The sequence below is a fragment of the Somniosus microcephalus genome, chromosome 1 (genome assembly GCF_052327205.1).
Source record: "Somniosus microcephalus isolate GS21.2 chromosome 1, FLI_Smic_1.0, whole genome shotgun sequence".
Lineage (NCBI taxonomy): Eukaryota > Metazoa > Chordata > Chondrichthyes > Squaliformes > Somniosidae > Somniosus > Somniosus microcephalus.
In genome coordinates this window covers 186,581,636-186,596,732 of record NC_140987.1, presented here as the reverse complement: position 1 = coordinate 186,596,732, position 15,097 = coordinate 186,581,636, and the positions used below count along the sequence as shown (strand labels likewise).

General features: G+C 42.7%; 1 protein-coding gene across 1 annotated transcript in view; it reads left to right on the top strand.

Annotated features, from left to right (window-relative positions):
- Positions 1-1,962: 1,962 nt before the first annotated feature.
- lnpep (leucyl/cystinyl aminopeptidase) overlaps positions 1,963-15,097 on the top strand; it is a 132,676-nt gene continuing 119,541 nt past the window's right edge. Inside the window, exon 1 of the mRNA XM_085988124.1 lies at positions 1,963-2,637. Coding sequence (XP_085844250.1) covers positions 2,616-2,637 — 22 coding nt within the window. The 5' untranslated portion in view covers positions 1,963-2,615. The remainder of the gene's footprint in view (positions 2,638-15,097) is intronic.

Sequence of the window (15,097 nt, the reverse complement as noted above, 5' to 3'; positions counted from 1 at the left end):
TTTTTGTTGTTATTTGGGAATTGTTGTCTTTTTGCTCTTATTTGGGAAGTGCAGTATTGCCTGGGTCTTGACATGCTTTGCATTCAGGGAATTTGATCTCATGAAATATACACCAGGCCATATCTTTTAATGTTCTCTAAGAACATAAGAAATAGGAGCAGGAGTAGGCCATACGGCCCCTCGAGCCTGCTCCGCCATTCAATAAGATCATGGCTGACTTTTGACCTCAACTCCACTTTCCTGGCCGATTCCCATATCCCTTGATTCCCCTAGAGTCCAAAAGTCTATTGATCTTGCCTTGAATATACTCAATGAGTGAGCATCCACAGCCCTTTCGGGTAGATAATTCCAAAGATTCACAACCCTCTGAGTGAAGAAATTTCTCCTCATCTCAGTCTTAAATGACCTACCCCTTATCCTGAGACTATGACCCCTAGTTCTAGACATTCCAGCCAGGGGAAACAAACTCTCAGCACCCATCCTGTTAAGCCCTCTCAGAATCTTATATGTTTCAATGAGATCACCTCTCATTCTTCTAAACTCCAGAGAGTATAGGCCCATTCTACTCAGTCTCCTCATCTCTTTTGCCTCTTTTAATTAAACCAGCAAAGGTAGCACTGGGTTTCCCTATTGTCACTGGACAAAGAATCAATACCATAAGTGCCCCCTTCAAGAGGGCATCACCAAAAGTAATCTAACCGGGTCTAATCAAACTAATAGAGATTAAACTAAATCAGTATTTTGTTATATCTATCAATTGTGCAATGAATGTCCTGCAGTGCCCACTGGTCACAATATGTGGTAATTTCATCCTTAATTAAAGACTCTAAAATTTTCCCTACCACAGATGTTAAGGTAACTGGTCTGTAATTACCCACATTAGTTCTGTCTCCCTTTTTAAAAATGGGTACTGTATTGCTAACTCTCTAATTCTCTGGCACACATCCACATGCAATAGAGCCCTGAAATGTAATTTCCTTCTTCATCCCCTTTAGATCTGAGGATGCATCCCCTCAAGCCTTGGCACCTTGTCTTCCATTAGCTTAACTAATTTATCTAAAATTGTTCTTTTATCCTTTGCAATATCACTCCTCTTGCTCTCAACCACTTCAGGATTCACTTCCTCTCTGATATCCTTTTCTAGTAAAATCCATGCAAAGTGATTAAACACTGCTGCCATTTTTTGATCATCCTATTCAAATTGACAATCCTTTCAATTCTTTTTACTGATTTTTTTGTAAAATACCTTATTGTTCCTTTTGATGTGTTTTGATTTTTCCCATACTTGCTCTTAGCATTCCTTATCCTGTTCTTAACCTCTTTTCTATGAACAACCTGTTTTCTCACAAAAGTTGGTAGTATCTGAAAATGTAAACATTATAGAGTAGAAATTCCTGTTGGTAGTGTTATCATGTGAGTGGTAAATCCTTAAATAAATGGGTTAAAGCAGCAAGAGTGATTTTGTATGTTAAGCATTTGATTGATAATATCGCTGACTAATTTCTACCCATATCTTTTTAATACCTTCATTGAAATCATTTACAAATAATGTAAACAGCCCCATAAATGCATTATTTATGTTGGATGCCTAAAACCTATTATATTTTGTATAGTGAATAGAAAAGATGATTTGGAGTTCAACAATTACAGCCCAGTGGGTAAATACATGTGATGTGACACTGAGTCATACAGAACAAGGAAGGCGTTCGGGTTCATTCTGGTCAGAACTGAATTAGCTGATTAAAGTGCTACAATTGCTTTTGGTGTTGCTAAACCAGATAGCGGGGGGAAACAACCAAGGATTATGTATCTCCTGTAAAGTGGAAATCAGGTGAGGGCAGGGTCAAACTCAGTATTTGGGGTAGTTTGGCAAATTCACTGCTAACCACTCTGAAAACATGTAAACAGTCATTGCAGCTGAACATCTCTAGGGTTGCTCCTCCAAATAAAGTCAAGGTTGGGAGGGGGAAGGGAGGACTAACAACCTTGCTGATACACAGCTGTCAACAAGGGACAAATGCCTGAATGACATTTACAATCAGCAAGACTAGCGCAGGCTGCAGCTCCAATAAAACACGGGGAACTGTGTTTATTTTTTAAAAGACTTTTTCTCCACACGGAAATAGATGAAAAAAATAAAATGACTTGAGTAATTCGCCTACTGAATGCCATTTGGTCTATCAGGATATTTTTTTTAAATGATCTGAAACTTGGTTAGTGAGTGGCAGGCAGTCCCATCAGTGTACAACAACACTGCTCGTCGATCGACCCATAGTGCCTATATGGACTCAGCACGGCTTGGGAGTGTAAAAGAGGAAGGAAACAGCGAAGTTAAGATGGTCGACGGCGGGCTCGCTTTAAACAGTGCAATTCGGAAAGAGATGGTTATTTAAACAGGAATGCTTTCTTATCATCGAGGAGGCTATCTACATTTAAACATTCCCTCAAAAAAAAACCCGACTGGCATTATAGTTTAATTGTGACAGTCATTATGCATTCGCTGCTGTAGTCAGTGGCGGTTGCACTCCAAGTGCGTTTTCTTTGCTGCCTGTCACCGTTTCTAGCATCGAACTGCTTGGCAGATAGACCTAGGAGAAGGAGCCGACGGCCAGGCCATGGAGCCACATTTCCAGAGCGGTGAGTACACGATGTGGATGTTGCCGATGCATTTGTGGCAGTGACATTGAATGAATGGTTGGTAAAAATGTTGCAAAGTTGGTAGCAACTGTTGGGCGAGGAACACGGTGGAAGTGATGGAGGAGAAAAACATAAGGACCCAGTCGCATTGTGCTGGGTGTTTTCAAAACCCAAACCACTGGGGTTATGGGTTTTTTTGTGAAATCTTTTTTTTTAAACTTCAGTTCGGCAACGCAGACAGTTTAGTTTGATTTTTGCTTCAGTTTTGGGTTGGATTAATGTTTTTTTGCAATATGTGAAGTGTATATAACGTTTTCGTTTCACCAAGTTGTTTCCAGGTCTAATTTGATAAACCCACTTTCCTAGGTGGTTCCATGCTTCTCCCTACCGTCATCCCTCGCTTTTTTTTCAACAAGATTTCACCCCCTCCCCCTAGAACATATGTGATTCCTTGTGAACAGGCAAATGCTGGGGCGCAGGATCAAACTGGTAAAATAACACACACACAATAAAATGTGTGTATAGACAATGATCTGTTGCAAAGCTATGCAGTGCACTCGGTTTATGATCTGCATACTTATCTGAAGAACCTCAGTACTGTATGTTACAGCCTTGAATACACTCTGTAATTCGCTATCATTCACCATTTTTCCTTGTCTCTCGTCTTCCATTCTTAATGCTGGGATAGTTCTTTGACTTGGAGGTGGTATTTTACAACATGCTAAACCAGGGTCAATAAGAGGGCTTCACAAACATTTTTTCTAATCAATCTATTTAAAAGTATCTATTATTTCTCTGCCATTTATTCTTTCTGCCAACTGATCCTATTCATAACTATGATTGAACATTAATGTTGTAAAACATTCTCCATTTCCTTGTGTGGTCTAAATTTGCAGGGCAAAACTAGCTTTGCTAATGAGCAATGGGAAAGCAATAAAATTATCCAAATAAAATCCAGTGGCAAAATTGCAGCAGTTAAAAATATATAAAATGATACGAATATTTGGCTGTAGGTGTGCTTAAGACTATATGAAGCCAGTGCTGATGACTAAACTGCTTTAAGTTAAATTTTGCGTGTAGTAAAGGTTTTGTAACTCATCCCAACCATTTATTCTGTGATCTAAATGAAGGATGTAATAAAACACAATTAAGTAATATGTTTTGCTGCAAACATTTCAACTAAAACTAGGAATTTCAACATAATTTTCCTACAGTGAAACAAACAATGACAGCATTACAAGTAATATTTCATATGATCGGAAAAAGAGCCCGCATTTTAGTCAATGACAGCTGCTCTAGTTTAGTTTGTCACTCCTTATTCAAAGTAATGGAATGTAAGTGCAGATGAACATTGTGTTTGGTGGGAGGGCATCTTGTCTTGCACTACTGAAAAACCAAGGTACTTTTGTTTCATTTGTGTAACTCGCTGTAAAGGTCAGAAAGTGTTCCATAAAGCCATCTGCTCGAGTGTTTCTGATTTATGGGCCGCACCCTAGCTGTGCAAGCAGCTGGAGTGCTGACTGACATCCCAGTGTGTGTTTGGGGTATCCCAGTCTGCTTGTGTTTATGAATTGTAAGTCTTCACTGTAGTTTATCCAAAAAACATTTCAGTTCCTTTTTTAAATTCAAATTCTTTTAGCAGAATTTACTCTAAATGAAAAACTGGAGCAGCAAATGTGTAGAATCCAGTAATATGTAATGCATATTGGGGTAGCTTTTTTTTCCAGCCAGCATTTATTGCCCATCGCTAATTGCCCTTGAGAAGGTGATGGTGAGCCACCGCCTTGAACCGCTGCAGTCCGTGTGGTGAAGATACTCCGACAGTGCTGTTAGGTAGGGAGTTCTAGGATTTTGACCCAGCGATGATGAAGGATCGGCAATATACTTCTAAGTCAGGATGATGTGTGACTTGGAGGTGGTGGTGTTCCCATGTGCCTGCTGCCCCTGTCCTTCTAGGTGGCAGAGCTCACTGGTTTGGGAGGTGCTGCCGAAGAAGCCTTGGCGAGTTGCTGCAATGCATCTTGTAGATGGTACACACTGCAGCCATGGTGCGCCGGTGGTGGAGGGAGTGAATGTTTAAGATGGTGGATGGTGTGCCAATCAAGCGGGCTGCTTTGTCCTGGATGGTGTCGAGCTTCTTGAGTGTTGTTGGAGCTGCACTCATCCAGGCAAGTGGAGAGTATTCCATCACACTCCTTACTTGTGCCTTGTAAATGGGGGAAAGGCTTTGGGGAGTCAGGAGGTGAGACACTCACCACAGAATACCTAGCCTCTGACCTGCTTTTGTTGCCACAGTATTTATGTGGCTGGTCCAGTTAAGTTTCTGCTCAATGGTGACCCCCCAGGATGTTGTTGATGGGGGAATTTGGTGATGGTAATGTCATTGAATATCAAGGGGCAGTGGTTAGACTCTCGCTTGTTGGAGATAATCATTGCCTGGCACTTCTGTGACACGAATGTTACCTGCCACTTATCAGCCCAAGCCTGAACATCGTCCAGGTCTTGTTGCATGCGGGCATGGACTGCTTCATTATCTGAGGGAGTTGTGAATGGCACCGTTCCCTGTACTGTATACCTTGATGCAACATCCAGCCTGCTCAGCAAAGGACTGGCACTTGCACGGTTGAGATGTGAGAAGAGGGTCTTATTTGAAACTGAGAGCAATATATTATGGTAAGATGTTGTCCTTTTTTCTCTGATTTATACCTTCTCATCTCCCTCTTTCCGCCCCCCCCCCCCCTGGTGTATCATGCATTCCTATCTCTGTAACACTTGCACCCAATTGGCTCAAATTTTATATACATTAAAGAGCAACAACTGAAGAGGCAGGGAGCATACCCATCATGTGTGCCTACCAGTGGAATACTACTGAGGATGTATGGAAGCAATTAATCAAACATGAGCAAAACCTAACCATAACCAAGAAGTGGAACCAGTGAAATTACTCATAGACTTTTGAAAATTCTTTCAGTCACCATGTTTTCTCATTTATAATATGGAAACTTATGGTTTCAACTACAATAAACATAAACATTTTTTTAATTGCCTATTTCCTGACCTGTTTTAAACTTACCTATAATGTTTTTTTTTTGCCTTTTGAGTTGCTTTCATGAACACTTGTTTGGAGGCCCGCTCCAGTCTGAAGTTGTATCCTAACTCGCACCAAGTCCCGTTCACCCATCGCCCCTGTGCTCGCTGAACCTGCTTTGGTGCACGGTCCAGAAACAGCTCGATGTTAAAATTCTCATCCTTGTTTTCAACTCCGCCCTCGCCCCTCCCTATCTCTTTGTTGTGCTTGAGGTCATTTTGTCACCTTAGAGAGTTTTTGTTTTTGCCTTATCCTTGGCCTATCCTGCACATGAGGCCACTGATAGTGGATACAGTATCAAAATGATTTTATTTGCGGTCTATTTTGGAATTTTCTTTTCTTAGTATTTGAAATCATTTTTTAAAATTTCTTTCCATGTGTACAGTTGCCGATTTGCCAATTTTTGTTTTCCTTTCTGCAGCTGATAATCACGTATGCACAGCCGCTGACTGCATAGGGTGTGTGCACACAGTCCTCTATTTATGGGTGGTTCGCACCTCCCAGAGATGTCGGGGAACATAGGGTCTAATGAGAGGGAGGAACTAAATGAAAACATTATTTGTAGGGAAATGGTGTTAGGGAAATTGACGGGATTGAAGGCCAATAAATCCCAGGGCCTGATAATCTACATCCTAGGGTACTTAAGGAAGTGGCCCTAGAAATAGTAGATGCATTGCTGGTCATCCAAAATTCTATAGACTCTGGAACAGTTCCCATGGATTGGAGGGTAGCTAATGTAATCCCACTATTCAAAAAAGGGTGGTAGAGATAAAACGGGGAATTATAGACCAGTAAGCCTGGCATCGGTAGTGGGGAAAATGCTAGAGTCCATTATAAAAGATGTAATAACAGAGCACTTGGAAAACAGTGACAGGATTGGACAAAGTCAACATGGATTTACAAAAGGTAAATCGTGCTTGACTAATCTACTGGAATTTTTTAGGATGTAACTGGTAGAATAGATAAGGGAGAACCAGAGGATGTGGTGTATTTGGACTTTCAGAAGGCTTTCGATAAGGTCCCGCATAAGAGATTAGCGTGTAAAGTTAAAGCACATGGGATTGGGGGTAAGGTACTGACTTGGATAGAGAACTGGTTGGCTGACAGGAAGCAAAGAGTTGGAGTAAACGGGTCTTTTTCCGAGTGGCAGGCAGTGACTAGTGGGGTACCGCAGGGATCGGTGCTAAGACCCCAGCTATTCACAATATATGTAAATGATCTAGACGAGGGAACTAGATGTAATATCAGACGACACAAAGCTGGATGGGCGTGTGTGCTGTGAGGAGGATGCCGAGAAGCTCCAGTATGATTTGGACAGGTTGGGTGATTGGGCAGATGCATTATAATGTGGATAAATGCAAGGTTATCCACTTTGGTGGCAAAAACAGGAAGGCAGATTATTATCTGCATGGCAATAGATTGGGAGAAGGGGGAGTGCAACGAGACCTGGGTGTCCTTGTGCACCAGTCGCTGAAGGTAAGCATGCAGGTGCAGCAGGCAGTTAAGAAGGCAAATGGTATGTTGGCCTTCATAGTGAGAGGATTCGAGTACAGGAGCAAGGATGTCTTGCTGCAGTTGTACAGGGCCTTGGTGAGACCACACCTTGAGTATTGTGTGCAGTTTTGGTCGCCTTATCTGAGGAAGGATGTTCTTGTCATGGAGGGAGTGCAGCGAAGATTCACCAGACTGACACCTGGGATGGCAGAAATGACGTATGAAGAGATTGGGTCGATTGGGCTTATATTCACTGGAGTTTAGAAGAAATGAGAGGGGATCGCATTGAAACTTATAAAATTCTAACAGGACTAGACAGACTAGATGCAGGAAGGATTTACCCGATGGCAGGGGAGTTCAGAACCAGGGGTCACAGTCTAAAGATAAGGGGTAAGCCATTTAGGACAGAGATGAGGAGGAATTTCTTCACCGAGAGTGGTGAACCTGTGGAATTCTATCACAAAAGGCAGTTGAGGCCAATTCATTAAATATATTCAAGAAGGAGTTAGATATATTTCTTAAGGCTAAAGGGATATGGGGAGAAAGCAGGGGCAGGGTACTGAATTTGGATGATCAGCCATGATCTCATTAAATGGCGGAGCAGGCTCGAGGGGCCGAATGGCCTACTCCTGCTCCTATCTTCTATGTTTCTATGTTTTCTTCCACCACTAGACGGTTTTATTTTTGTAAGTGGGGGAACATTATTTTGTAGGTTGGTCTTCAACAAGCAGATTTTTTTTTTTAACGACTGACAAGATTGGCCATTTTCAGAGCATGCCAGGACTTGGCATTTAAGCCTTGCCCCTTTATCTCCAGCAATGGAGAAACAGGGACAGGACTAATGGCCAAGGAAACCATTTTTAGAAAGTGAATGTAATTTGATTTTTTTTTAATGTAAAAATGTTGAAACAAGATGAACACACAACTTTCGTTGTTAACTTGGCTGAATTTTTTTTTAAATAACCATATTCAAACATCATTCGGTAAACACAGACTATTCAACTTATTTGAAATGTTGCCATTGTTTTAATTTTGATTTTATATTCTGTATTATGATCTAAATGCATCTTTATTGCAGCTTACCAGCACCCAAAAACATAGTTGTTTTTGGATTAATGTTGCTGTCACAGGCATGTATTACTCTTGGAGGCATGTATTAAAAGCAGATTCTTTTGGGTGTGCACTACCTTTGTCTTTTTCAACAAAATATTGGGAAGACTGAAGCCATTGTCTTCAGTCCCCATCACAAACTCCTTTCCCTAGCTACTGACTCCATCCCTGTTCCTGGCAAATGTCTGAGGCTGAACCAGACTGTTCACAACTTGGTGTCGTATTTGACCCCGAGATGAACTTCCGACCACATATCTGTGCCATCACCAAGACCGCCTATTTCGACCCCGTAACATCGTCTGACTCCGCCCCGCCTCTGCTCATCTGCTGTTGAAATCTAGACTATTCCAACATACTCATGGCCGATCTCTCAACACCCGCCCTCGATAAACTTGAGGTCATCCAAAACTCTGCTGCTCGTGTCCTAACTCAACAAATCCCGTTCACCCATCACCCCTGTGCCCGCTGACCTACATTGGCTCCAGGTTAAGCAATGCCTCGATTTTTAAAATTCTCATCCCTCCAGCCTCCTCCAGTCCTACAACCCTCCGATATCAGCATTCCTCCAATTCTGGCCTCTTGTTCATCCCTGTTTTTAATTGCTCCACCATTGGTGGCTGTGCCTTTAGCTGCCAAGTCCCTAAGCTCTGGAATTCCCTCCCTAACCCTCTCTGCTTCTTTACCTCTCTCTTTCCTCCTTTAAGGCCCTCCTTAAAACACGCATCTTTAACCAAGCTTTTGGTCATCTGGCCTAATATGTCCTTATTTGGCTCGGTATCAAAATTTGTTTGGTAACGCTCCTGTGAAGCGCCTTGGGATGTTTTACTATGTTAAAGGCATTATATAAATACAAGTTGTTGTTTGGTGTCATTAGAAGTACACTGTTGCCATTGTTCCCCTAATTTCTTTTGGGTACGCGGTCCCTTTAATGCGCTGCGTGGCCCATTCAAAATTTTGCCCATGTGTAAAATCTCCAATTGAAAGGCCGTTAAGTGGCCTGTGCGTGACCTCCATCAGGAACATTGATTGTTGCCTTTCTGCTGTGCGAGTGACTCGGATGCTGTCTGGTGAAAAGAGGCGAAGTAAATGCGCAATAAATTGATTATTTCCATTCCTATTGTTGCTGGTTTCAATTTGATATAGCTTTGATTACATGTATTTATAAATCTGTTTTTCATTGATTTCTGCAGGACTTGCAATCTGTCTGCAATTTAATAAGCATGATACTTGTACTCGTGGTCTCAAGTCCTTCAGCTTGTGTGTGAGCAAATATTAATGCAAGTGTGTTAGCTTGACCTCGGTCAGAAAGTGTGGCTTCAACTCTCACTTCAGGAGTTCAGCACATAACCTAGGCTGAAACTCCAGTGTAGTACTGAGGGAGTGCTGCATTCGGAGGTTCCGTTCTTCTAAATGAGATTTTAAACCACGACCTCCATTGCCCGTTCCAGTGGTTCAGATTGATGTTAAACTCCATGCCATGATTTGAAGAAGAACAAGGAGTTTTCCTGGTGTCTCTGACATTTCTCCCTCAATCAATATCTCCAAAACCAGATTAATTGCTCATTTATCATGTTGCTGTGATCAAAATGGCTGCCATGTTGCCTGCATAACCGCAGTCGCTGCACTTTCGAATTATTTATTTTATATAAAGTGCTTCTTTGCACTGCGAGTGGTGAGAATGTGGAACTCTCTACCATGTGGAGTGGCTTAAGCAGATGGCATTGATGCATTTAAGGGTAGGCTTGATGCATATGTGAGGGAGAAGGGAATAGAGAGAGATGGGAAAGAGGTAATTAGAGTGGGAGGTGGCTCCTGTGGATTATAAAAACTGGTATCGACCGGTTGGGCCGAGCAAACCCTTTCTTGGCTGTGTAACTCAGATGTTTGAGATGCAATAAGACTCTGAGTTGGGTATGATTGAACTGCCTTGTGTCCAAATTGGTGCAGGTGCAGCAGCAAGATAAATGGACCCGAACACTGTCCATTCACCTGTCATATATTGCATACTAATTTCTTCTGTATATTCTTCAAATCAAATAGCTTTAATTTTGGACCTAAAATATCCATATGCAAACCTTACATTTGAGGGGTGTTTTTTTCCCTTCCTGCGGGGAGTGCCCTCCCCTCCCCCAACCCCAGCAGAAGTTGGGCAGTACGTGAACGCAGCTGAAATGGCCCTATCTTTCTTGATTTTGTTCATCAAAATACATTGGGTGAATGCCCAGTGGATAGAGTGCTTGCTCAAAGTAGTGAGTGAAATTTTGGCCTGCTGGCAGCTGTCAGAACAGCAGTCAAATGGTTTCTAGCCCTGTTGCATCCAATCATTTTTATTTTTTAAGAAACAACTTGCCCAAGAATTTGTTGGCTGCTGCTTTACAAATTCTCAGATCTGAAGGGGCAATGTCTTAACACATGGTTTTATGGTCATTCCTTTACCCAGGTATGGCTCCAGCATTCATCGAAAAAAGATACCTTTTGAGACAAACAAATACCTTTTTTTACAGTTAGTTTGGTTGGACTCCTGTTCTGGACTACTGCATTCTTGCTGTTTCTGAGGCTCGGGTGCTAAAAGATAACTTTCTGTCACTGCTTGGGCTCTCAACAACTACCAGTGCAGTGTTGAATTGTGCAGGGGGTAAGGCAGCGGAGAGTTAGTACACCATTTGGGACTTGTAACTGTACACCGCATGACATTTCAAGCCAGGCTGGGGCTCAACCAGCTCAATCCTTCATCATTCTTGCCAGGTGTCGTTGTATCTATTTATCTTTTATCTTGGGATGCCTGACAGGGCTATAGGAGTAAATATAGAGGCTGGTTCACAGCCAACCACAATACTTTTGTAGATGTGTTTTGGGGATGTGCTTCACTGCGATTTTATGAAGTAGGTAAAAAGAAAGAAAATGTTTTATTATTGCATAAAAGCTCAATGTTTTGGAATTAAATTAAAGGATTTAGGATTTAATGGTTTAGATCTTCTAAGTGCCAACACTGAACTTTTATTTTTATTTTTTTTAAATGTTGGTGAAACCTTGAAATTCCAGCAGGGTTCATACAATGGAGTTGGGTCAACGTGATCTGTGTAGTTCATTAGAATATCAAACTCAGACATGAGTGTTTTGATCCACCGATCACAAGGTAGTGCCTTTATTCTAATGAATACTGGTAAAGCGAGTCTCCCTTCAACTTCAACTGTGCCTTAGGGAGAAAATTCCAGAACAATGACCAGTGTCATGGTTTGGGGTTTTTTGGCCTTTTTTTATTTTGCAGAGAAAGGACTTCAACATGAACTATGTTGAGATGTGATTTTTTTTTTTAGCAAAAGCTTCACAAGACTGGTGCCCAATGTTGAGCTGTGGATCAGTAGATAGATGAATGATGATTACTATGTAAGATGGAAAGTTCTCTAAGACACCCAAATAATGGATTTTGGTTAGCCATGTTTGGTTATTCAGAAAGACTCCACATCTCTATGGAGGCTTTTAGCAATCCGAATAAAGACACCAGAAAGACAGGCAGCAGTGGAACCTCTAGCCTGGTCAGGTAGATTTTTGCGGTTTTGTGTTCAATCAAGGGCCTGAGTAGGCTAGCAGATGTGTGTTCTACTGTAATGGTGTCTGACAGAAGGTATTTGTTATTGGGCCATGTGTGTCTCAATATTCTGTGTTTTGCCTACTTGGGGAATAAAACAGCTTACAAATAGAGTTGAATGTTGTCTTGCCTAGTGTTAATCATAGAACAGATCACCCACCCTATTCTCTTGTGCATCCTTCTGGCTGATTACTGAGTGGCATTTCCAGAGATCTGGTAGCAGGTCTTGGCTGGAATATAGCATGATGTGGAGAGATGGGGTGGAAGTTAAAGAGAGAAATATCTAAAATAGCAGCATAATTCTCTGTTAATTATGTCTTGTCTTCACTGCATTATCGATGTGGTGGTAAAGATAAGAGTGATTCAATAATTGAAATCTTTTACAATGAAATCTTGAATGGAGAAGGGGATAATTTGATTGAGTCCAACACTTTGCTGCCTCTGTATTTTCAACCTTTGTTAAGCAGCTATGTCAAGATTTCTACAGAAGCCTTCCCAGGATGCTTTAGAGACTTCTCGAATACAAAGAGAATGGGTACTATCTTTTGAGTAGATTCAGCTCAAAAACAAATACCCAGTTGATTCATAATGGTTGGTTTCTGCTTTTAACCTTCAATCTCCCTCCCCAAACCTGTGGGTTTTTTTTTAAGCTGACTAGCCTAATGGAATGTGCATCTGTGTGTATGTGTGATGTGTATGTGTGATGCACGTATGAGGGTATATGTGCTCACAGGCTCTATTGTATCAAATATTTAAAATGTTTATAAAATTTGTTTTTGTATGAGGAGGACACCTTTATCTGTACTTTCAAAATTTACCAGTGCATTTTCTGAGTTCTCATGGTGCCAGGAATATGATTTCAGGTACATGCAGTCTTGCCAGCTAGGAACTACTCTTTGCAAACTGGTAGCACAGTATAACCAGCTAGACATCCCCCTTTCAGACAGTACTTTTATTTAAAAAAAAAGCGCTGGCAGTGGCAACTACCCAAAATGCTATAAATAATTTATCTGTTTTATTCAGACATTTAGAAAGGACCCTTTATCACACCATATATAATTACTTAAAATGCCGAGGGTTAACTCATCACTGTGAATATAAACCATGAGCGGTCAGCACCTACTTTCACACTAGCTGGTTCTGTTCTAGACTAGCATTTTAGGAGGCAAGGGTCCCCTTTCCCACCCCCTCAAGAAAGCTGTTCTCATTTGGGTTCCTCCCTCCAGCTGCTCAAGATGCTAAAGCAGCTTATAGTATTTCACTTTACTTAGTTGCAGCTTGTAGGCAGAACTATTGTTTGGGACTGTATGCCTTTCAGGATGATTAACTTGTCTAGATGAAACATGTGCACGTGCAGCCCAATGTGGAAATCCTGAGGTTGCGGTCTGTCATTCACTGCTTCTCCACAGGCTGCGTTGGGGCCCTTCCACCCCAACCCCAACAGAGCCAGCAATCTGTCAAATTATGGAAACTACAGAAAACTGCTTTTCTGCAGTAATTATGCTATTAAATACCCCATTAAAAGTTGGACCCTTTTTGGATTGAGTGTAACTGGGTTTTTAACAGTGTATTGATTGCTCAACAAAGGTTATGGCCCCAGAAAAATAATTTAAAATTTTATGGAGTGTCAAATTTATCCATATTAATAAAAATTAAAAATTTTAAGAAACTTAAAAAAAAGTTTGTTCATCTTTATTTCAGGTTTGCCTTTTCCCCATGTGAGAACCCTGATCTTTGTTTTGCGCTCTCACATTTTAAAAAAGTTAGAATTTAAAGAAGTTTACCCAGTTCCTGGTTCGCTCTCTGAGAATTGTGTTTTGATTGGCTGCTTAGACAGCTTGCTGACGTCACAACAGCTCTTTGATGGGAATCCCCATTAACTTGCGTTGATTTCAGTTACGTGTCAGAAAACCCCAAATTCTCGCCACAGAAATCGCGAGATCTTTGTGCAAAGTTTACTTTGGGGCCAGCAGCAATCGCCTTTGCTTCGCCAATGAGTGCAAATTCTGGGCCATTATATATAATATACTAGCTGGGGAGCCCCGCGTTGCGAGGGCAATTTTGGGGCGTTTGGTCTCCCTGCCCCTGTGTGTCCCCCCTCTCCCTGTCATGTCCTCTCCCTGTCCTATCCCTCCCTCCCCTCCCCTCCCCCACTCCCCTCTGTCCCTTCCTCCGGCCCCTCCCCCTGCCTAGCGCCTGAGGTCCGGTGCCGTTGCTGAGGTCCCCCGCGTATCGCGTGGCTGATGGACGGCCGCTGCGTGCGGGCGGGCGGCGCATGCGCGGTCAGTGCGAGCGGCCCGCGGGAGCCGGCAAGGCCGCTAGCGAGCGGGAAACTTCGGGCGGCGCACCCGCGCTCCGTCCGCGACACCTGAGAGGGGGAAGTAGAGAGCGACAGAGAGGGAAGAGGAGAAGGAGAGAGAGAGGAGAAGGAGAGAGAGGGAAGAGGAGAAGGAGAGAGAGAGAGGGAGAGAGAAATTTTATCAGCTTCAGGCCCCGAGTACCCCCTGCGCGAGGGTGAGGAGGAGGGGGGGGGGTTGCTAAACACAATATAAAACTCAAATAAATTGTTAATTAATTGCCTAACACATAATTGAAATATTTACCTTAGTTCCCTAACACACAGAAAGTGTGGGGGAAAAAATCGTGGAAAATCAAGATGGCGGCCACTCACCTCGGTTCAGAAGGATGAGGCCCGCCCACACACGCACCGATTGGTCGACCGGTCAGGTCACTGAAGCGTAGGATTGGTCAATCGTCGAGTCACTCGACACTCAACTGTAGGAAGACCTCGACGTCACACGGTCGCTAATGAGCGGAACGCTGAACGTTTTTGGGATACCGCGGGCGGGATTTTTGTCCGGCCGAAACGTAAATACGCCTATGACCGGTCCGGAATCGCAAGCTTTCTTTTGAGGCAACGCGCGCGTCGGTACGCTCTAACTTCCAAACGTATAGAGACCAGGCAGACAGACAGACAGAAGAGCCGCTTTATATATATAGACTAGCTGGGGGAGCCCGGCGGTGCCGAGGCTTTCTCGAGGGCATGTTGTTGTTGGAAGAGAGGGAGCGATTGGGGGGAAGAGAGAGAGGGAAGGAGAGAGAGAGAGAGAGAGAGAGGGAAGGAAGGAGAGAGAGAAGGAGAGAGGGAAGGAGAGAGAGGGAAGGAGGGAAGGAGAGAG